This window comes from Micromys minutus (genome assembly GCF_963924665.1).
Source record: "Micromys minutus genome assembly, chromosome: 1".
In the NCBI taxonomy this organism is placed as follows: domain Eukaryota; kingdom Metazoa; phylum Chordata; class Mammalia; order Rodentia; family Muridae; genus Micromys; species Micromys minutus.
This window is the reverse complement of record NC_137969.1, coordinates 220,800,480-220,824,806: the sequence shown is the minus strand read 5'-3', so window position 1 is coordinate 220,824,806 and position 24,327 is coordinate 220,800,480. Positions and strand designations below refer to the sequence as shown.

General features: G+C 44.7%; 1 protein-coding gene across 1 annotated transcript in view; it reads right to left on the bottom strand.

Moving 5' to 3' along the window:
• Positions 1 to 22,439, bottom strand: part of SYNE2 (spectrin repeat containing nuclear envelope protein 2) — a 259,839-nt gene extending 237,400 nt beyond the window's left edge. The window contains exons 1-2 of the mRNA XM_080930654.1: positions 22,402 to 22,439; positions 12,264 to 12,390 (exon numbers count right to left, since the gene is read on the bottom strand). Coding sequence (XP_080786780.1) covers positions 12,264 to 12,342 — 79 coding nt within the window. The 5' untranslated portion in view covers positions 12,343 to 12,390; positions 22,402 to 22,439. The remainder of the gene's footprint in view (positions 1 to 12,263; positions 12,391 to 22,401) is intronic.
• Positions 22,440 to 24,327: the final 1,888 nt, after the last annotated feature.

The following is a 24,327-nucleotide window of genomic DNA, read 5'->3' as shown; positions in this document are numbered from 1 at the left end:
TCAGTCCTGTGGTTATCTGATTAGACACTTGCACCACCTCACTAGCTAAAGAGGCTAATGCTTACAGCCATGTCTAATTTTGTTTCCTGGTTTGGTTTTGGGGTCTTTTGCTTTTTATTTTTGTATTCTGGTGTTTTACATGCCTGAATCTCTGTGTATCTTGTGCATGCCTAGTGTTCCAGAAGCCGGAAATGCGTATCAGAGCTCCTGGAACTGAAGTTACAGATAATTGTGAGGCGACATGTAGCTTCTAGGAATCAAAGCTAGGTCCTCTGGAAGAGTAGCCAGTGCTCTTGACAGTGAGGTCATCTCTCCAGCCCGACGATTTCCCATTTCACCTAGATAGCACAGTGCTTTTCATGCTGTGGGTATTCAAACAGTGTGTTATGGGAACAGTTACATGGCTGGGGTAAGGGCTGAGGGGCCAAGCTGCTTTTTCCACAACCAGTTCAGAGGTTTGAGCGCCTAGTTTGATAGGAAATTGAACAGCCTGTGATTTCAACGTCGGGTCTTTATGCGTGACACTCAAAAGTTTGTGCTGACACAGAAGTGAGCCACACCCTGTGTAAACATCCGAGACTTTACACTAAGCCCTTTCCACCCTCCCTGGAATATAGCTCCTGGCTGTCCGTGTGAGCAACTGAACCCACAACGCCCAGAGTCTGGCAAACCTGGGCTGCTCAATAAATATCAACGAAATAACGAAGCCAAATCTTACTGTATGTGCTAAAACAGATATACACCCCTTTGTCACCACCTCTTATCTACATCTTATCATCAAATAAAACTGGAACCAGTTCCTGTGAAAGCCAAGGCGGGTGAGTCTAAACTCCTCTGAGGACCAATCCTGGTAAGACTGAGCAGACTTCACAGGTCCAAAGTCCAGGCTGCCTGTGGTTTCAACCAGGAATCCTCACTCCAGAAAATTGGCATATTATTTGGGGTTCAAGCTCAAGTTTCAGGGTTCTGTCTCCAGGAGATTCTGACACATGGGTTCATACACCTCACTTTGGGGGATATTTCCCTAAACCTATTTAATTTTACACACGATTTTACACACGATTCATTATTGAGACAACCGATGGGAACAGGAAAATCCAACCAAAATAGCATAGTAATAATCCACCAGGCTATTAATCTAATGTATATCAATATGTATCTGTCATCCACGTGGATGTCCTAACACACACCTAGAGAGCCCACAAATGCTTGCCAGAACTGGTCAAGTCCAAGAATAAGAGAAGAGCTCTTGGTGAGAACCATGAACCATGACAGCATTCTCCAAAAGCCTGCACGTTTTGGGAGGAGAAAGACAGGGAAACTGGGGTTCTGAGAAGACAGAGGTCATCTTTCCCTATCCACTGAAACATTTAGCAAAGGCCTCTATGCCTCCAATAGCCCAGCCCAGGTTTCAGTTTTCTTAGAGAACTTGGAACCCAGATGTGTCTGATTTTAAAAACCCATGTTCATGTCTTTATAATTCAGTCAGCTGAAATGTCAGATTCATGCTTACTCAAGTTTCCACCCTCCTCTCTCTCCAAGTCCAAAATTATTTATCTTTGATTTTTTTTGTTTTGTTTTGTTTTTGGTGGTGTTGTTTTATTTTTGGTTTGGTTTTGGTTATTTGGTTGGTTGGCTGGTTGGTTGGTTGGTTGATTTGCTGGCTGGCTGGCTGGCTGGCTGCTGGTTCGTTGGTTGTTTGGTTGGCTAGTTGGTTGGTTACTTGTTTTGAGATATGGTCCCATGTATCCCAGGCTGGCCCTGAACTTACTATGCAACTGAGTAATTCCCGATCTCCCTGATTTTACCTTCAGGTGCTAGGATTCCTAGGATCGCCCATTTCTGTGGTGCTAGGAATGAAATCCAGAGCTTCATGCACAGTTAGTGAGCATTCTACCAACTGAGATACACCCCAGTACGGAGCCCAAACTTCTTATTGTCTTGCCTCAGCTGCCCTACTACACTGACTCGTCTGCTCGCTAAGATGATAGGCCACAACTCTTCCATTCATTGATCAGCGAGGCCACCTGTAGCAGACCTGCTGCTGGCAACGGATCCTTCTCAGTACTCATGAGACGTCTGAAGGCAGCAGACCCTCTTTCCCACCCTCTCCCTTCCAACAGCTCTTCTTCACTGTGACCCTCTGTTCCACACTCACCTGATGTCGGCCTTCTCAGGGCACCCTTCTCTGACCAGCTCTAGGCTGGCTCGCTTTACTTCTTCCTACCTGGACCCTTCTCTTTTTCTAAATAGTCTCATCTATTCCAAAGGTAGAAGTTGCTACCTCTAATGGCCCTCGACAATAAATACCCTCAGTTAAGTGGCCGTCTCTCTGAGCCTCCTGCCTGTCTAGCTGACTGTTATTTATTTGGGTAGTTCTAGTTAGTTGTTCCACAGACACCATCATTTCATCATAGACATCAACATTGCCAATACTGAGTCATCTCTAACCAACTCCCTTCCTCCTGTGCATTATTGACAATGAACAGTCCCATCATTCACTCCATTGCCCAAGAAGAAACCATGAAGTCTCTGATAACTTCCTTCTTCCTAACTCTCTCCTCCCTTCTCAGTCAATCAAAAAGGCTTGATGCCTGTTTGGTACTTCTTGAATGCCCCTTTGTCTCCATTTTGACTGTCACCTCCAGATCAAGCCACCACTACATCTCAGCTGGATTATCATGGCATCCTTCAGATGGTCTTCCTCTCTGCCTCCACACTGGTTCCCATGAAAACACCCCACAGTGTAGCCTGGGAGCTTTGCAAAGCTAGGTACGTATATGAGTCTACCCAACCATTCAATTGTTCCCTTTAGACTTAGAAAAGGCCCCACCTCTATGTTGCTTCAAGGCAGTGACAGCTTCAACCCTCCACGACTCTTCCATACTCTGGTCTATCCATCCGTTTCCATGACAACGTGTTCAGCCACTGCTCTCATCCTCACCCTCCTCCCATTCTAACAGGGTCTCCAGCGTAGGAATCCCTCCCTCTTGGAACCCTCCCCTGACTTTTAGTTGGGGTGAGGTAACCCCAACTTCACTCTTCCACAGTATGCCTCTTGCCTCTCTCAGTATTCATCACTTTATACTGATTCTGTCTACATCCTGCGGGGATCCCTGTAATCAAACATTCTTCAGAAAAACATGTGCCATGTACCACCACATATGTTCAGCCAAGTGCCTCACACACAACACATATACAAAACTATGTGCTGTGAGCTAGACATAGTGGCTCGTGCCTGTCCCCTACCACTCAACTGGAGCAGGAGGATTGCCCTAACTTTGAAGTGAAAAACAGGCAGGCAAGGGCTACAAAGAAGACCTTGTCTACAAATTAATTATTGATTAATTTTAAAGCATTGAATAATGAATAAGCAAGTAAATAAATCAACCCTAAGCATAAATCAACCTATACTTAGACGAAGGAGAACAGCTCTGAAATGGCTTAGTGGGTAAAGGCACTTCTGGCCAAGAGTGACAACTTGAGTTTGACCCCGGGTCCCAAAAAGTAGAAGCAGAAAAGTAGCCCTCCATATTATTTCGTTTTCATTCACCCCACACATCGCCTGATACTGACTATGATTCCTCCCCTAAAGCCCTCCAAAAACATCCCAACTGTCGCTCTCCTCATCCTCCCTGGTCACTCTCTGTGCAGCAAATAAAGTGACATTTTGCAAAATATAAATCAGACTATGTTAATCCCCTAGCTAAGGGCTTTCAACGCAAGCGCAGTGGTCAGCACATATAATCTCAGCACTTGGGAGACTGAGGCAGGAGGACCACTGAAGCCCAACTGCTCTAGGCTAGCCTGGGCAATATAGTGAGACTCTGTCTCAAAAACAAAAACAAGGCCTAGGGTGGTTTTTATCCACAGAACTGTCAAATCTCTTCCTGATGCAACCACATGATAGCTCACAGCCATCTGGAACTCCAGTTACAAGAGAGAAAACATCCTCTTCTGGACTCTGCAGGCCAGGCACACGCATGATGTATGGACATACATGCAGGCGAACCATTCACATACATGTAATAAAAATAAGTATGCTTTTTAAAAAATCCCACCCTGCTCAACAAAAGGTTAACATCCAATGTTTTGAAAAGACATTGAACACTTCTGAAACTTGAAAAGGGCCGTCTGTGCTCTTCCTTTGAGACAGGCACCCTACACCTTGTAATTCAGCACTGTGACCCAGCTAACAATCCCCTGTATTGTGAAGGCAGGGGAAAAAATGCACGGCCAGCAAGGTGTGTGGCAGGATTCCTTCCAGCGCCTTCTCGGGTTTTCATTCAACACAACATCCCACAGCCTCAAATCCAGAAGACACTATTCATCTACGTCTTCCAAAGAGACACACATAGAAAGCTTCAAACTATTCCATTTGTCTGACAATTCACAATTTATTTTTTTTCTACCACATTCAAATAACCATAAACACACTCGGTGAGGGGCAGGGAGATGGTTCAGTGGATAAGGTACTCGCCACCAAGCCTGAAGACATGTGAAACCCAGGACCTACATGGGAGACGAAAACCACGCCCTCAACTTGTCCTCTGACCTCCATATGTACATCACTGTCTATGAGTACATACGCAAGCATGCACACTCGCACACACACACACTCACACACACACTTGCACACACTCGCACACACACACGTGTGCACGCGCGCACACACACACACACACACACACACACACACACACACACACACACGCTCAGAAAACCTTGCATCTCTCCTGGGGCTAATTAAAAGGGATTTCTACTTCTAGAAGCAATGAATGGGACCTTTGTTAACCCACTTTAACAAGATTCTAAATGACCCTGGATTTATCTCGCCCTAGTTTTCAAAATGTAGCTGACTCGGAATGATAAGCTCCAAATTCCTCCAGAAAACAAAACCAACATTTCCAGAAGCCAAAACTATACATGCAACCCAAGGAATGAGAATATTTTTCTTAAAAACACCATTATACAAGCATTACTAGAGTTCTTTTTTTTTTTTTTTAATTTTCCATTTAGTCAGAATTTGTTTGTTTTTTGAGGCAAGGTCTCTCTGTGTAGCCCTGACTGCCCTGGAACTCACTTTGTAGACCATGCTGGTCTTGAACTCATGTGAATCCACGCCTGCCTCTGGGATAAAAGGTGCGCACCACCATGCCCAAGAAGTCAAAGTATTTTTAAGAGTACAGAACTTTGTAATACCGAAGCAAAGGACATTCCAAAATATCTTTGGAAAATCCATGAGATTGCCTGCTTTCTACAGAGTAAGCACGCAGTATGAGCCAGTTATGAAGTAAACTGATTACTTAAGAACACATATTTTCTCCTGCTGTTCTTTGTTCTCCGTGCCCCCCAATCCTCCCCACCAAGGTCTCTGTTACAAAGGAACAGGAATCTCCCCACAAGCCTTCCACCAATCCTGTTTCTCTCTCTCAGACAGCAGGAGTGTGTTCTCACAGTTCTGAGGTAGGGCAGATTTTTCTCCCAAGACTACCACAGCCCAGTCTCATATCACTAGTCACCCATGTGGCTTGCCCTATTGGTCACCGTGCACACCGAACTACTCTGCTATCGAGGACCTACCTCACAGACCTTCATTTTTGACTGTGTGAGTTTGGATTCTCAAAATTACATTTATTTTCTTGTGTGCATGTGTGTGCACACGTGACGGCGTGCACATGTGGAGGTCAGAGGGCAAACTGGGAGTCGATTCTCTCCTTCTCCCAGGGATCAGAATCAGATCATCAGATCTGGGTTTTGTGTATCAGAGTGGCCACTCAGCTATTCACTGTACAATTATTTACTGGAGGCTTAAATAATTCAGGAGCTTCACTTCAGTAACATCAATGTGTGAACAACACATGCAGGGTATCTGTTGGACACTTGCAAGACTCGGAGAGACTATCGGGCAAGTGACATCCGAAGCCAAGAATGAGCTTGAATTTCTGCCTCCACCTTCCACATAATAAAACCACAGGCGGGCCCTGGGATAATAAACAGGCGTGCGGTACACTGCCACCCTCAGCTTACGTGGGGCCAGGGCTCCATCCTAAGGCTTCATTCATGCACGGACTTTACCATCTGAACTACATCCCAGACCCAATCTGACATTTTTAATAATGAGAAAAATATATAACTCAACCTGCAATATATTGTATAAGTGAAAATTTTTATCCCTTATTGAAACATCAAAAAAACAAACAAAAAAACTCAAAAAAAAATAGAGATTTCTAGTCCTACTCTGAATTTAAATGATAGACATCAAAATTAAGATGGCCCTGTAAAATTAAACATCATAGGGACGATCACCTGAGTACCCGTCATTTCTGCCTGCTGTCCGCAGGCGGAAGCACACCGGATGCCACCATTCACACAGGTGCTCAGCCCATTTCTGTGTATGTCCTCGGTGCCCAACCTCTGCAGGAGACTGGTTCTTTTTATCTACCAAGTAAAAATTAAATACTACAGGGCTGGCTGCACAGCTCAGGGGATAAAGGCTCTGGCCAAGAACCCACAAGATAAGAAGAGAGAACTTTCACAAAAGCCAGACACACATGCATGTGCCCACGTGCACACTATATATAAATAAATTATTTTTAAAAAGTAAACATTTCTTCTCATTATCATACTTTGCAATCTCTCCAACTAACCATGAATTATTCCTTTCCCCCCCTCTGGTATGAAAAAGAAACCCAATTTATGTTTCAGCTTTTGAGTGGGTCTTGCTATGAAGCCCAGGCCAGTTTTGAACTCTTGATCTGCCTGTTCATTTTCAACATTTATTCCCACCTAACCATGATTATGTAATCTTAGCCTGGATAAGTTTTAATTTCTTACTGAAAATAAGAAATATGTGGGAAGCAGCTCAGCAGTGGTGGCACAAACCTTTCACCCCAGTGCTCGAGAGGCAGAGGAAAGTGGATCTCTGTGAGTTCGAGGTCAGCCTGGACTACAAAGCAAGTTCCAGGACAGTCAGAAAGAACTCACAGAGAAACCTTATCTCAGAAGATAAAACAGAAGAAGGATGAAGATGAGGAGGAGAAGGGAAGGGAAGGAGGAGGAGGAAGAGGGAAGGGGGAGGGGGAAGAAGGAAGGAAGAAACGAAGGAAGGAAGGAAGGAAGGAAGGAAGGAAGGAAGGAAGGAAGGAAGACAAGGAAAGCCTACCTCCAGAACATTCAGTAAATAATGAACCCATTTAAATGAAGTACTAATCTAGCTGCAATATCAGATTTCTGTACGTAGCCCTAGAGCTACCTGGAAGCAAGGATGTTTTTAATCTTTTATAATATGTCACCTAGATGATAACAGCACTAAACAAAACATTCATCAAACACTGTCTGAGATGGCAACGTAGCTGAGCCGAACGTGTGTTCACACAGGTTCACAATGACAGCTAATGCTCAGCAGCACCTGGGCCAGGCCACAAGAAAGTGACCCCTCCCGTGGTGGTTTGTGTAACAAAATGCACTCCTTCCTAGTTCTCTGGCTAATTAAGAACATTCTGTAGCTGGACACTGTTTTTCTAAAGCATTAGCCTACTATCTGTGAAAACAAAATGATTATATAGCGCCCTTTTGGCAGCCCCTGTGTTCTATCTGCTAGCTCAACATGAAATAACTTAACCCTGAAATGAACAGGGGAAATGTTCAAAATAGTTCAATCTTGCCCACAATTCCCTTTGGAATTTCTCAAGAGCGGCTGCGCGAGCAACATGGTGGTAGAGGGAGGACTTTGCCTGAGCGAGGGCTTAGGTTCATCTCTAGTAAAAAGCATTTAATCAAAAGAATTCTCATGATTGAGCCAGCCTAGGCAAACAACATCCCTGATTCTGTAGTCAGAGAACAGGGTCCACGCACACTATTCCTTCCTTCCCTAGGCATCTCTTCCCCTTGCAAGACAGAAAAAAGAAAAACGCATCTCAACCTGAGCATGACAGCACACACGCCTTTAAAGCCAGCACTGGAAGACAGAGGGGAGCGGGCCTCTGAATTCAAGGCATGTTCTACACAGCAAGTTTTAGGCCAGTCAGGCCTGCATAACAAAACAAAAACAAAGAAAAAAAAAACCCTGAAAATGTCTTCAAAAATTAAGCCAAACTCCTGTAATGTCCCAAACCCATCAAAAGCAAAGGCCAGCCTGCTCTATACAGTGAGCTCATGCCAGATACTGGGGGGGGGGGGGGGGGGGTGAGTTGTGTGCAAAGGGAATAAAAGGGGAGGAAGAGGAGGAAGATGAGGGGAGGGGGAAAAAGAAAGGAACTAGAAAGAAAGAAAGAACAGGAAGGAAGGAAGAGAGAGAAAGAGAAAGAGATGAAAGAAGAAAGGAAGGAAAGATGAAACAGAAAGGGAAATCGGGAGGAAGGGAGGGTGGAAGGCAGGTAGACTCACTCCTTTCCACCCTATGAGTCACCACACTTCTGCAGGGATATTTCATTGTTCTTAAGCGCACTGTTCTCCACCAGGACACAACCACAATCTCCTCACCTTAAAGGAGGGTTTTTCTGTTTTCCAGTGAAATAGATGATGTAGCCTAATGAGGCCATTCTTCTCTGTCTCTGTCTCTGTCTCTCTGTCTCTCTGTCTCTGTCTCTGTCTCTCTCTCTCTCTCTCTCTCTCTCTCTCTCTCTCTCTCTCTCTCTCTCCCTGACACTGGTTCAGGGAAGAGGGAGGGAAAAAAAAACCACACTTCCTTGTAAACGGCACCCAGCACTTCCACATTACCCAGAATCACCTTCCACCTTCACTGTGAAGTGTCAGCAAACACAAAACTACTAGGCTGTTTACACATGAATAAAATCAAGTGCTTTGAAAAAACCTTCACATATTATCATTGTATGTGTGTTCATGTGGAGGAGAATCCAAAGACAACTCCACGGAGTCAGGTCTCTCGTTCTGCAGGAAGCCAGATATCAAGCTCGGGTCACCAGGCTTGCCCGAAACTGTCTTTAATCACTTACCTCTCTTACTATCCCCTCAAATGCTTTATAAGACTTTGACCAATAGCCTTCAGCTATGTTGTACTTTATAAAAATAACCCTGTCTACCTTTTCCCCCCAAGCAGGCAATAATCCCGCCAAAGCTGCCTTCACAGGCATATGCAAATTCTGTCTTCCCCACCTGCCTTCACCTCTTCCTTTGTCAGCTGGGCAAGAAGAACCATCCCAAACCTGCAATCAACATGGAGGCTAGCCTCGGGAAATCATGTGTCCCATGCTTTGTTTTCGTTCTGCGAGGGCAGTCTAGGCGCTGAGCACATGTTGAGTGTCCCCGGCTAAGGTGATCGGATCCTGGCCAGCGTTAGGTTGATGATGCTATGATGTCACTCCATGTGTCCTACCCACGGACAGCATCCACACATACATACATCACACAAGTGCATCATCCAGAGAACATGGGCATCGCTACCCCTTACTAAACGGCCCGTTCTAGAAAACATATACCATACAATTTCTGAGTGACTTGATAATTATTTTAAACACCTTAGGAACCTGAAATCCCCTATCCACAATCTAGGATAAAGTTTGCTACTGATGGAACAGAGTGAGTCTCCAATTTAAGGCAGCTGGGGAACAACCTTGGGCGGAATCCCCTCTTCCGGTTTGTTCTGTGTCATGGCAGAGGGGTACAGTACAAAACCACAACTCAGCTGCTCCACAAGCTACAGCCTCTACCTAAACCTCAGGAAGCTCGTCCCTTGGCAAGGAAGTGCTATGAAGTAAAATAAACACAAATCTGCAAGGGCCCAAGAGATAAAAGGGATTGGAAGAAGAGGAAGGGCTTATCTCAGACTAGCAGGGCAGCCGGCAGGAGGCAGGGGCCAGCTGGCCTTGGGATGGATGAGCTGAACTTCTCCCAGTCCAGAGGGAGCAGCCTACACAGAGCACACACATGCACACAGTCAAGAAAACCACAGCACCTTGGGGAGATGTGGAATATCGGGAGCACGAGGGATATAGTAGGAAAATCAAGTGAACCAGAGCAGGGAGAGCCCATGGCCTCACCAAGACTCACCTGCACGTGATGGGAAGCCACTGAAGACAAACAGCAAAGCAGAGAGTAAGCACAATTCTGGTTTCTTTCCTTTCTTTCTCTCTCTCTCTCTCTCTCTCTCTCTCTCTCTCTCTCTCTTTCTTTCTTTCTTTCATTTTCTTTCTTATATACAATGAAGTTTCTACTATAGCTGTGCTCCTATACAAACTTATATTCAAAAAAATTCATTATAAATATATAAAAGGAAATAGTATTTACCGAGCCGCTACTATGTTGCAGGCAGCAATGATGAACTCTTTGTGTAACAAGCTTGTCCACCTGGGATCTGTATTACACAAATAAGATAAAAACCTCTCAACTTGGTCCAGAAAAAAATCACAAAGCCACGGGGCCTGTGTGAGACATAAGATGGCAGACCATGTCTCGACGCCAAACCATCAACAAGAGTGCTGATCTTTTTCATTTAAATAAAAATAAATATTTGATTTAAACTACTTGTTATTGTATTACTCAAATATACATAATGAAAGACTTTTTATTTTTATCTCAAAGACTGCCTTCTAACAAATATTTCTTACTATCTCTATATTAACTCTATACTAATTAAACTCATTATTTTTTTTTTGGTCTTGTCTTTTATCTGGAACAGGGTCTCGCTAGGTAGTCCATGCTAGTTTATAATCTTCCAGCTTCTGCCTCGTAGGGGCTAGCTTTACTGATGTGTGCCAATGTGCCCAGCAGACAATTTCATTTTTAAAAACCTGCTCCATAGAGATACAGTCTATTCCGAATGAAGCTAATTATTTATATCTGAATGAAGCTAACCATTAAAAAACAGATTTGGAGAACATTTGAACCAGGCACAGTAGCACATGCCTCCCAGCACTCAAGGGGGGAAGGGTGGGAGAGTGAGAGTTTGAGGCTAGCCTGAGCTACATAACAAGCTCTTGTCTCAAAAATTAAAATAAGGGCTAGAGAGATGGCTCAGCGGTTAAGAGCACCAACTGCTCTTCCAGAGGTCCTGAGTTCAATTCCCAGCAACCACATGGTGGCTCACAACCATCTGTAATGAGATCCAGTGCTATAATGAGATCTGATGCCCTCTTCTGGTGTGTCTGAAGACAGCTACAATGTACTCATATATAATAAGTAAATCTTTTAAAAATTTAAAATAAATTTAAAAGGTCATCAGAAAGTCATTTTAGAATCTTCACCAAAAGCAAACTCAAAACCTGTAGCTTCTATATTATGTCTTAATTGTTGATTTATATTACCCATAACTTTAAGATTACTTTTTTAAAGGTTTCACAGCCAGGCAGTAGAAGTACATGCCTTTAAAGACCAGCACTCAGCAGGCAGGGACAGGTGGGTCTCTCAGTCTGAGGCCAGCCTGGTCTACAGAACAAGTTCCAGGACAACCAGGGCTGCACATAGAAACCCTGTTATGGAAAAACAAAATAGAAAACAAAGGCGCCCCAATAAATGTTGTCAATATTTGCCAGAGCCTCACTTCTAGACTGGCTAGCTACAACATCAAGATTTATCAATAAAGATGGATCGTTCACTAGCTAATGGGTTTTCAAATGGGCGGCCACTATCCAGCTAAGCTCAGCAGGAAGCCCTTTTGCAAAGACTAGTTGTAGATTACAGATGGGATTCCCATCACTGAAACCTCACCCATCCAAGGCATCACCACCATTCCCACCTGATAGGATAAAATACAAACGCAAGTCTCAAAGCTGCTGTGTAAAAAAGACGTGAATAAGAGGAAATAATGTGCCAAGCAAACCATGGCTAGCTTTGACATTTGGATTACAAATAAAACACACACACATACACACGATACCAAAAATCCTTCCAGGATTCCTTGAAACACACACACAATACCAAAGATCCTTCCAGGATTCCTTGAAACACACACACACACACACACACACACACACACACACACACACAGGATACCAAAGATTCTTCCAGGATTCCTTGGAACACACACACACACACACACACACACAGGATACCAAAGAACCTTCCAGGATTCCTTGGAACACACACACACACACACACACACACACACACACACGATACCAAAGATCCTTCCAGGATTCCTTGGAACCAGAGAATTGCACCAAAAAGTCACTAATGCTGCACTGTAGTGTCCTCTCCAGTTGGAAAATACAGTTAGGTTTTCAAAACCACAGGAGGCAGAGAAGCCAGTAGGGCTCAGAATTAGAAGGGATAGTTTTCCTATTTCCTCCCAAGTGTGACTTTACCTTGCAGTGAAAAGTGCAGATCATCAATGCCCAAGACACCCTGGCCATCCTCCATGGGAGGCACAGGGCTAGCGGCCATTCTTTGACTCCGTGGAGATTAAATTGAGTCCATCTCAGTGAAGGTGAACTGAAAGCAGAAAGAGAGAAAATGTTCGTTAGTGGCTCTGTAGCTCAGCAAGTCTGGTAAACATGCAAAAGCCAACTCTACCCTCTGGAAGAGCAATGGGTCTCAAGGAGGGTTTCCTTCATCCATGAGGAACAAAGTGACCACACCTTCCTTTTGAATCATCATCAAGACTGTGCCCTGTGACCCAGTCAGGCTCTTTGGCAGAACTCCAAAAGAACTGGCCTCATGGCTTTTGTGCAAGTTATAAAAAGGACAGCTGCACACTTCAAATCCAGAAGCATCCAGTAATGCGGCTAAGAGGAACGTCAACATTCACTGCTGTCTTTGGCCTGCAGCTCCCAAGAGTTCTCTTTCAAACCGTTTTAATTCCCTCTGTTCTTCCTTGGTTCCATAAAAGGCCACTTACTGGAAACAGTGAGAACCAAGCCTGCACGGCCTGCGAAGTGAAACTAAAAATACAGCCGAGTGCCCATTCTGATGCCAGTAATATTCTTTTCCTAAGAACTTCTTCCTCTAGACGTCTCTTTTAGCTCCACCTTGAGTTATTCTTTCTAGTACTAGAGATTAGAAACAGGACCCGATACATCATCAAAGCATGAATTCTATCACTGAGCCTCTGCACCTACTGAAGGAATTCTCCCAATACAAGTAAATCACAATCCCTAACCCTTAAAAAACAAAAACAGAAAACAAACTTTTCATGTATAAGGGCATCGTGGTCAACTCTTGCAAGCTGACAACGGAAACTAGGTTCTCTTGCAGAAATCACCAAATAATCAAAATCAAACTCAACAAACAAAAAACATAAATACATTTCCGTGAGAAAGGAAGTGATGTAAAAGCTACTGTTGGACTCTGCATAGGGGAGCGGAGGGCATGGCTCAGGAGCAGCATTCTTACATACCATACGAGATGTCCTGGGCTCAATTCCCAAGACTATAAAGAAAGGAAGACTCTAAATATATGCAGAATCCTCTAACTTTGATATATACTAGCATTTTTTATGAGAAAATGTTAGAGTGAAAGACTAAAAATAAATAAATAAGTTTGGGGCTAGCAGCTAATCAGTCATATTAAATATTAAACAAGCTAAAATATGCAAAGGATCAAAATCGTTGCATGGTTCCAAACCCTCTCCATCCTTTCTTTGCCAGTGTTTATTATTCACATCCTGCCATCAAATTCCCTCTCTCTCTCTCTCTCTCTCTCTCTCTCTCTCACTGTGTTAAAGATTTTACCTACCAAGTACACTGTTAATAATTTATTTGTTTTTCTTCTCGGTTGAGATCATCCAGGAACAGCCTGAGGTTACCAGGCTGCTCTGCTGAGTTGGTTCAGATTAAGAAAAGGAAATACTGTTCATGAGTTCTCAAAGGCCAGGACCCTGATGGCCACGGTGGCACAGGTATCCTCAGCCCTGTCATACACCGAGGTCCTCGATACCCATTCCCACATCATAGGGCCCTCAAGGCCCAACTGAGGCTATTTTCATTTTAAGAGCAGAAAAAGGGAATTCTAGATGAATCCCCTAGTCATGGCTACTGTTTCATGTCAGGTCTATTTTTTTTAAAGAGGAAGAAGGAATAACAGTGGTGCACACCTTTAATCTCAGTACTCAGGAGGCAGAGGCAGGTGGATCTCTGTGAGTTCCAGGCCAGCCTGGTCTACAAAGCTAGATCTAGGACAGCCAAGGCTATACATAAAAACCTCTGTCTCAAAAAACAAAAAATGAATACAATAGCACCCACATTTTAGTCGTTATTATCTGACACAGATGTCGGCATTGATTAAATCGGTTTGCATTGACAACTCTTTCCCAGAGATCAGTACTACGGGTGTGAGACAGAGCCAGGGTTAGGATTTAAATCCCTGAGACTATTCATCAAAGAGAATAATGAACCTTCTTCAGAGACATCACAAAAACTTGGGTTAAAAAAATTAATATGGTGGCATTAAAGCTTCTATAGAACAATGTGGAATCATGTCTTTAAAGAGTCACATAGACTTAAGGGCAACAGTGGTAGACACCTTTAATCCCAGCACCCGGGAGGCAGAGGCAGGCAGATCTCTGAGTTTGAATCCAGCGGGATCAACAAATCAAATTCTAGGACAGCAAGAGCTGTTGTACAGAGAAGCCCCGTCTTTAAAAAAAAAACAAAAGCCACATATACCAATAGCCACAATTTTATAAGTAATGTAAGTTATTTTTAAATGACTGTGGTCCGATTATGCAATATATTTCAGAATTCCTGCGGTGGTTTTAAAACCTCAAAACATGAACAAAGTTCCCTTTCTAAAGGAAATCTTGGCCTTTATTCTAGATTACAGAGGCTAGAATGTTTTCAACTAAAGAAATGAGATCTGAAAAAAGATCTATTTCTAGTCAACGAAACTACATGTGGGTTTTATGTTCTTCATTGTTACATAAATTGTTAGGTTATCAGGTGATAAATGTTTATTTCTACTACAATAAACATGATTTTATTTTCATGAAACCGGGACTGAAATATTGTATAGTTCACTGTTCATTCGGATGTCCACACGGGATCAACCCTGTCTGTATACACATAATGACTTCTCATAAGTAACATTGGGAAAATCACAGGGAGCTGGAGGCTGGCCGCAGAGACAGGCGGATCCCTGGAGCTCGGATGCAGGCCATTTTGGTTGGTGAGCTCCAGGTTCAAAGACAAACCTGTCTCAAAAACAAATTGCAAAAAGATAGAAGATAGAAGACATCTGTATCAACCTCTGGGATGCACACACACACACACACACACACACACACACATACACACACACATACACCTTCAAAGTTCACCAAATTTTTCTAGAAAATATTGCCAGAAAACTTTCTGTTACTTAAAGGGACTTTTGTTTTCTCATCATTACATAGCTTAACCATTGCTGTTAGACTAACAGAAATGGAAAAGTCTGAATGTACACTGTGAGGAAAAGGCAGCTTAGCCCATCTTCAGGGATGCCTCGGCTCATGAGGGTGGCGAGGTAGGGTCCCAGATAAATGGTGACTGAGATGTTAACATTTCCCCAGGCCACTCTCTGCTCCTATTTCCATTCTCCGGTTATCTGCCCCCCCCCCCCCCAACTGGCTACTCTCAGCTACTGGCCGTTATTAAACTGGCTTTGTTTCCAAGCTCATAGCCAAATACTGCTGGCACAATAGCAGAGTTTCTTCATCTTTCTCTGTTAACTTTTGGGTCAATCAGTTGGTTTTGAGACAGGGTCTCATTATGCAGCCCTGTCTGGCCTGGAACTTGCTTTGCTGACCAGGCAGACTTTGAAGTTGCAGCAATCCTCCTGCCTCTGCCTGTCAAGTGCTGATACGATAGGCGCCCACAATTGTACCTGGTCATTTTCTTCCCTCTTAATTCTCCTAGTTACTTTAAACTATAGTCACCATTGGACCGGAAGTAGCCAGTCTAGGTTTCCAGAGCAAATACTATCTCCTCCCAGGAACTTTACTGTCATGACAACCAAAGGACACCTGAGGATCAACCCTAGCCATGCACTAGACTTCAAAAAACAGGTCATGGTGCTCAGACCTGGATTAGGATCTCACAACCAAGTGCCACTTGCCACCCACGCCAACAGTGCCACTGCACCAACACTGACCCTGCTCCAACAGTACCAGCCATGTCCCTGAGCCCACTTACCCAAGATTAGAGCGTTCTGAGGGAGTGCCAACACTTCCCTAACTGCCTCCCACTGGCCTTGACCATGGCCCAGATCCCTGAGCTGCAGTAAGCCTGCAGAAACGATAAACTGTTCTGTAAGTGGTTACCTCAGTCCTAAAAATGCTTACAACTTACAAAATAAGGAGCATTTACTGAGGCTCACGATTAGACACCGGGAAGTATTGGGACCTTATGTTTGATACTTGGGATTAAACCCAGGGCTGTTTGGGACACAATTTTTAAGTCAGCAGTAAAGATTACAAACAATCACAACAGTAAGAGTAAGGAGGAAAATAAGACTTGTGAACTCGATAGCGGGGGGGGGGGGGGTGTCAGCACTCACTGCAATCCACAAATGCTGGGTAATTCCACTCCTAACTCACCTAAAGCAGTCAAGATCCAAACTCAGAAAGCTAAATACTGGCTACCAAGGGCTGAGGGGTGAAGGGGTTAGAAGTGAGTAATTTCAATGCCTTGACTCAGTTTTTCAAGACAAGTTCTAGAGGAGAGTATGGTGGGTGATGGTCACACAAAAACAGGTATGGCTTCACCCCACTGGTGGTGTCCATTTAGAAAGTTACAATGAAGGCCAGGTGTGGTGGCACATGTCTTCTGTCCCAGCACTCGGAGGCAGTGGTGGCAGATTATCTGAGTTCACGACCAGCCTGGTCTACAGGGTGAGTTTCAGGACAGCCAGGGATATCCTGGCTCAAAACAAACAAACAAACAATATCAACAAAAGAACTTCATGATAATAAACTTTGTTAACTAAATTTCTAAGTGCAACTTTCCCAATCTACATCATACTATAGTATAAATCCCTGGGGTAAGGAAGGCCATTTCTGTTCGGGGAAACACTACAGTAAAAATGTATGTCCCAGGTATTCACTCTCAGAAGCAAGATGTGAAAGCAAGACATGGAGAAGGGCTGGGAGTATGGCGGAAACCGAACCCTGTGGAGAGAAACAGCCTGGGGCCCAAACGAGAATGAAAAGAAAACTCCCTGGATGCATAGGGAGTACTCAAAGGAACAGTGTGCAGTGGGTGCTGAGGGTGCAGGGGATTAGGAAGGAGGGGAGAAGATTTGGAAAGATGACCACACAGAATGACTGTGTGGCTGAAGAACGTCAGAGAAGAAACTAGAAGGACCGGAGGAGAGGGTCGGCCACCTCAACCAGCAGCTCAGAGTTCTGCCATAGGCTCTCGGAAACTTCGCTTTAAAATTCTTAGGTTGTTTTTAATTGTGTGTGTGCATGCAAGCACACACATGTAAACCCGAGCAGGTGCCCTCACAGAGGCCAGAGACATGGGGTGGAGCTCGAGATGAAATACAGGTCAGGTGTCTGTAAACCATACAAAATGAGTGTTTGGAAGCCAGACTCAGGTCCACTGGACGAGCAGCAAAGTGACCTTAACTGCTGAGCCATCTCTCCATAGTCTCTCCCCGGCCCTCCCTCTCCATCCCCTTCCTTCAGCCTTTTCTCCAGACACCTCTTCCCAGTTTTCTCTAGAAACCTTTAAGTGTACTCCTCCATCCATCCCAGGGAAGGCTGGGTGAAGGGGTCTAGCATGAGATGGCCTCCGTTCATCTCAGAAAAAAGTAAGGGGAGGGGGGTCATCATCTCTGGGGATCAGGGTATACAGTGCTTGAAAACTGAACCTCGCTCAGCCAAGGCTACAGTGGGAATGAGAACCAACAAGTCAGAGATGTAGACAGGGCTGGGAACGCAGCTACAGGCCAGAGCTACACAGGCTGCATGTGGTCCCCGCAGCTTCTTGAGGCCAGGGTTTGCACTGGTACCCTCAGTCCCAAACACTAGCCTAGACCCAGAGCTGAAAGACAGGCCGCATGTGTTCTTGACCTGATAAGGGTCTGTCAGCTAAAAAGACTGCTCTGAAATCCCACATAGAGATGAGGACCCCGGTGTGCATGAGAGACTGCTCAGAGCAGCAGAAGGTGGATAAAGCTAACTCCTCCTGGTAGAAGGATGAGCACTCTGCAGCGGACTCGTACATGGAAAGACTATGCCATGGCTCGACTGAGCGACCAACAGCAGCGGAGATATACAATGTATTATTAACATCAGCACGAGGTACTAAGGAGAAAGGAGAAAGCCGTTTATATAGTTTATACAGTGTATTATTAGCATCAGCATGAGGTACTAAGGAGAAAGCCGTTTATATAGTGGACGTAAATTTTATTGATTTTTACTTGTTCACATCCATTCATTTATTTGCAGCGAGGAATACACGTGGGAGTCAGCAAACAACTGCAGGAACCATCAGCCTGCGCCCCACACCGCGTAGACCTCTGGGTATAAAACCCAGGTTATAAAACCTGGAGGTGAGCTCCTTCACCTGCTAAGCACTTCCTCAGCCCTGGATATAAAGTCTTAAGCACACAGACACAGTAAAAGAACAGGAAAGTGAGACCCATTGGAGAGTGGACAGGGTTTTTCTGTGTAGCCCCAGCTGTCCTGGAACTCACTACACACACCAGGCTGACCTCGAACTCAGAGACCGGCCTACCTCTGCCTCCCGAATGCTGGGATTAGAGGCGTGTGCGGCCACCACCGGCCATTCCCACTTTTCAACAGCAACAAAAGCCATCTGAGGTTAGAGTAGGACACCACGGTTGAGAGCACTTGAGCAAGAGCTAGGAGGTTTAGCTTTCATTCTAGCTTCGCTGCTGACACAGGCCTTGTGCCAGCCTCTGCCTCTCAGGTCCCGTCTCTTCAACCGTGACAAAGAATAATGATTCTGTCTGGGCCAGCACACAGACTTTCAGGTTCCTGCCAGAGCCCAATTCAAAGTTCACCTCTGCACACTTGGAAACACTGGAGTATAGGAAGCCCCATTTTCGGAGGAGGGCCTGGAACACTCAGTCTGGTCACTCCTAATCACTCTTCTCTCTCCCGGCTGCCAGGAGCACTATTAAAGGGCTTTGAAACAAGATAAAGGGGGAGGAGGGAGGGAGGGAGGGAGGGAGGGAGGGAGGGAGCGCTGGATAGTCCACAAACATCCTCCTGGGTGTTTTTTCAGGCCAGACATCCATTTCTACTTATAATGATACCTCCTTAGAGTCTGACAGTTTTAAAGAGGAACCTTGGACCCATGAGGTTCTGGGTGGAAGAAAGAAGCAAACTAAGGGAGGAAGTGGGAGCCATCCTCCCAATCTGTGGTCCGAGTTTCCTGGGGCCATCCAAGTGCTTCAGCACAGACTGGGAGCATGCTGCTGAGTGACCTAAGTCTGATCCCACAACCCACGGATGGAAGAGAACTGACTCCTACAAATGGTTCTGACCTTCACATAAGAACCACGGGTGTTCGCGTGTACACCCAGACAAGTAAGGATTTTAACCTAAAATGGCTGCATGTACAACTGGCCCGGTTCTAGAGACATGACAGAATATTTAGGAAAATGTATAGAGCCTTTCACTGTAATTAAAACAATATTTTCCCCAAATGTCCAAGTAACACAACTACACCAGTACAGGGGGGCATAGCTTCATACTCGTCTGTGTGAATGGGTGAGTGTTCAAAAGTGGGTGTGGCTAATATTGGGTGTCTTCCTCAACTGCAATCTAACATACTTTTTAAAAAAAATGTTTGAATATTTATTCAATTTATGTATATAAGTACACTGTCACTCTCCTCAGATACACCAAAGAGGGCATTAAATGCCATTACAAATGGTTGTGAGCCACCCTGTGGTTGCTGGATATTGAACTCAGGACCTCTAGAAGAGCAGTCAATGCTCTTTACTGCTGAGCCATCTCTCCAGTCCGCCAACATACTTTAAAAAATATATTTACTCTTTGAAAATTCTCTATGTGTAATTTATTCTGATTACATTTTCCCCCGTTCCACTCTTACCCCTCTTAGATGCCCAATAAACTTTTTTCAGGTAAGGTGTGTGTATTATGTTCGTGTGTATAAGTGTGAAAGAGAGAGACCGTGATTAGGTTAGACTGGCTGACTACCAAGCCCCCAGGACTGTCCTATCTCTGCCTCCCCATCACTGAGATCAGAGGCACGTTCCCAGGTTTTTGGGGGATGCTAGGGGTGGAATGTGGGTCTTCCGGTTTTCACACCACGCACTTTACCATCTGAGTCCCCACACCCTCACACAAGCATTTTTGCACACTTTTGTTGTATCGCCTTTCCCTGCTGACGAGGATTTATTGTGTTAAGAATTCCAAACACTAGTCTTTCCAAGACATTTAAAAGAAATATTTCTAAAATTGAAATGTTTGACATCAAATAGCAGCCAAAAATATGTTGGATGTTAAAATGAGACGCTCATTCCTGACATATACTGTTTTGCTAGAAAAATATTTGCCTGTTTTAATGTCAGCTGCAAGCAGAGCCTCACACTCGGAGATTATCCTCTTACCCTCGGCAGAGGCAGAGTTGTGTGCCTTCCTTCCTTTTGGCTGGCACTACTGGACGGGCCCCAAAACCCATTGCCTTCTTCAACACAAATGCTGCCAGCGGCTGCATGGAGTCCACTCTTCCTGTCACTATGTTCCTTACTGGGGAAAACTAGGAAAGGCAACCTTTTCCAGAGGAGGTTGTCTTATAATGATCACTTTGGCCCTAGGTGGTAGATAAAAGAGAGTCAAGGGGACTAGAATATGGCACCCCAAAACTATCCTCTTTGGAATAAGGAGAACTAAAGTTAACAAGCAATACTAGGGAAAGCTCTAAAATCAGAATGTGTTGCTGTTGGGATTCTGCAAACCCCACCCCTCAGTTACCTGGCAACAGCCAGGTATGCTCCGCCCCAGTTACCTGACACTATAAAGGGGGCTGCTTGCCCCCCCTTGCTCTCTGCTCTCTATTGGCATCTTGGTCCCCCACCATCCCTCCTCTCCCCATTCCCTGCCCCCCCTTCAACGTGGTCATGGCTGGCCTCTACTTCTCTACTCCTCTCTCTCTCTCTGCCTCTACTACCCTCTTAACTCACCCCATGACCTGAATAAATTCTATTCTGTACTATACCATCATGTGGCTGGGTCCCCAGAGGCATCCCATTTGGTCCCATTCCTCACCCCACCTCCATGGGCCATATCCCACCCCCTTCCTCTTTTTCCTAACAGTTGCCCTTCTGCAAAGGAAGCTTAATTTACAAGGGCACTCCAGAGAGAGGGCTCAGCAGTTAAGAGCACAAACTGTTCTCACAGAGGGTCCAGGCCCAGTTCCCAGCACCTACCTGGTGGCTCACAACCATCTGTACCTCCAGTTGGAAAGATCTAATAGCCTCTCCTGACTTCCGCTGGCACCAGGAACACACTTGATGCACACACATTCATGCAGGTAAAACACTCACATACATAAGATCAGTACATCTTTGGAAAAAAAAATGTAAAAGTACATTTCTATGTATAAAGGTGACTGACTCCCTTCTCTGTTCCAGACAGAGGATTCTGATTGGCTCTTGATGGCGGATGTTAAAACTCCACCCACCTCGTGCACAAATGCTCTTGTTAATTTCAATATAAGGGTGGGCCCAAAGTTGCTGGATCCTGGGGGAGGGGGTACAGGGAACAGGTTAATTTAAAAGTTTACCGAACGGATGGAGAGCTGTCTCAGTGGTTAAGTGTAGGAGGTTGGTCTGGTGCTGCTATGTATTCAAATGCTAAATACTGGCCCCCAAGATCTGGTTGTCCCCCCAATAAGGAGATCCTTATATACAGCAATTGATGCTATGTAACCCTTGCTCTGATTGGTTAATAAAGATGCCTGCCTATAGCCTGGGTTGGGCCGAAGAAGGGGGCAGGATAAAGGTTCTCTTATAAATTACTTTAATATTTATACAATAGATAACATTTTTATATTATTTATATATTTGAGGCTTAGGGTCTCAGGCAGGGACCATGAGGAGATCGGGGGGGGGGGGGGAGAAGTCACCATGGGGTAGATTGGATGGGAGCACCTGGCCCTGAGGGCCCCTGAGGAGGAGGAGGGGCTGCCTGAGGAGGGGCGGCCCAGGAGGAACAAGGCATAGATAACCTCATGGGTTTTAAGCCTCTGGAAAATGGGACTTGTTGCCATTCCAGGGAAACCATGAGCGGGTCCCAGCCACAGTCCACCGTCCTGGCCACTATTTAATTAAAACTTGCTCAAAATCGGAGCAGTGGTCTTCTTTTCGACCATGGGAAACTCTGGGACCCATGAATAAGTTCAAAGCAAGTTTTACTCCCTCTATCCACCACCACAGGGTGAGCCAGAACTAAAGAATAAAAATGTTTTACTCGGTGAGTAACTTTTTTTTTTTATTTAGCCCAGGCTGGCCTCAGACTGGAAAGCCTACCTGACTGGGATCACAGGCGTGCGACACTTCAGCTTACTGATCCTGTCTCAGAAGATGAGAAACTGGAGAAAAGCAAAGACAAAGCAAAGCAAAGGTCAAACAGCCTTCACATTTGTTTCCTATAAAACGAAGATGATCTTTCACTATTAAAGAGGACTCTTACAGCGTATCTGTGTGTATTAAAGAAATTTTTATGAGAAGTGGCTACTTCTTTGTGTATATGCTTCATTGTTTTCTACACGATTATGCGTGTGGTATGTGGTGCTTGCACATGTGTGCCTACAGTTCTTCCCACACACGTGCACAGAGGCCAGAGGATCACATAACACATGTACACATACATGTACACATACATGTACACATACATGTACACATACATGTACATGCGTGCACAGCTCTACTGTTACCCATCTTCTTCCCTGGCTGGCAGGCAGCAAGCCCAAGCGAGGTCTCCTCCTGTCCCTGTCATTCCGCAGAGCTGGGGTCACAGACACAAGTGATCGGGCCTCGCTTTTCACAGGGGGACCAGGGATTTGAGCTCAGACCCTCTTAACTGCTGAGCCATCACCCCAGCGCTAAAGTAACTAGAACAACAAAAAGATTCGCTTATTCATTTATGAGTATGTGCACCATGTATATGCGGGAGACTGAAGATGCCACAAGGAAGCAGTGGATACTCTGAAGCCGCTTCCTCTGCCACAGATGCTCAGAACTGAACTCAAATCCTTTGCAACATCAGCAATCCCCCAATTACATTCATGCATAATGTAACTGTTAACGTCACAGAAAAATAAGATGTCACACACTCTACCTACAGCCTCCACTTGCAAATGTCACCACTGTTACTATTTCTGAAAACGTTACTCAAGTTTTCTATTCTAAGCCTTTTATTTTTGAGAAAGTGTTATTTCACACAACTGGGCATGGTGGCTCATGAGGCAGACACAGGTGGATCTGTGAGTTTGAGGACAACCTGGTCTATAGAGCAAGTTTCGGGACAGCCAGGGCTACGCAGAGAGACCCTGTATTAAAAACCTAACAATATATATAACTTTATATCACATTTTCACATTTGGGGGAACCTCCTAAATATTACCAATCAGCATTCCTGTGTTATTCATCTCCACAGATATAATTTTAATGTCTCATTAAGTCTTGATGGTTCCTAAAAACTGACTAAGGAAACAAGGCTATGCTCTCTTAGAGGAGGGAACTGGAGTCTGTGCTGCAGATTACCCAGCCCAGTGCCTAGAACACAGAACTCTTGGATGCATAAAAACTTTCTGGGCCAGTTTCTGACTAGAAATAAATAAAAGATAAATAATAAGAGAATTAAAACTAGGCATGGTGCCACATGCCTCTAATTCTAGAACTTGGGAGGCAGAGGCAGTTGAGTTCAAGGCCAGCCACAGCTACAAAGCAAGACTGTCTCACTGCCCTTTCCAAATCTTCCTGGTTCTTTGGAGAGCATGACACACACGCACACCCAGTTCTACACATAAGATCTGACAGTTCCCATCAGAGCAACACCCCCACCACCCCGCCAAGATGTCCCTCCTTTCTCATAGACAAAAAGATGGATACATCACTCCATTTCACTGTATGTGCTCAGTAACCACTCTGGAACACCAAACCATGACAAGGCACCTGAATCAGAGAAATGCGTATGAGCAGTGTGGTGACATCCACCTGTAAGCACAGCATGGAAAGGTGACGCAGGCGGAACACAGGAACAATACAGTTTGCCATCAGCCTGGGCTACCTATAAAGAAAGACCTTGAAAAACAACATAAACAAAAAGTATGCATGCAGACATCTAAGAAAAGAGCACAAAAAACAAAAATAAAAATGGGTTTTGTTATTCACATAAACATAGAAATGGTATTTAAAATCTTCAAGCATGACCACTGTCTCATCTTCCAAACA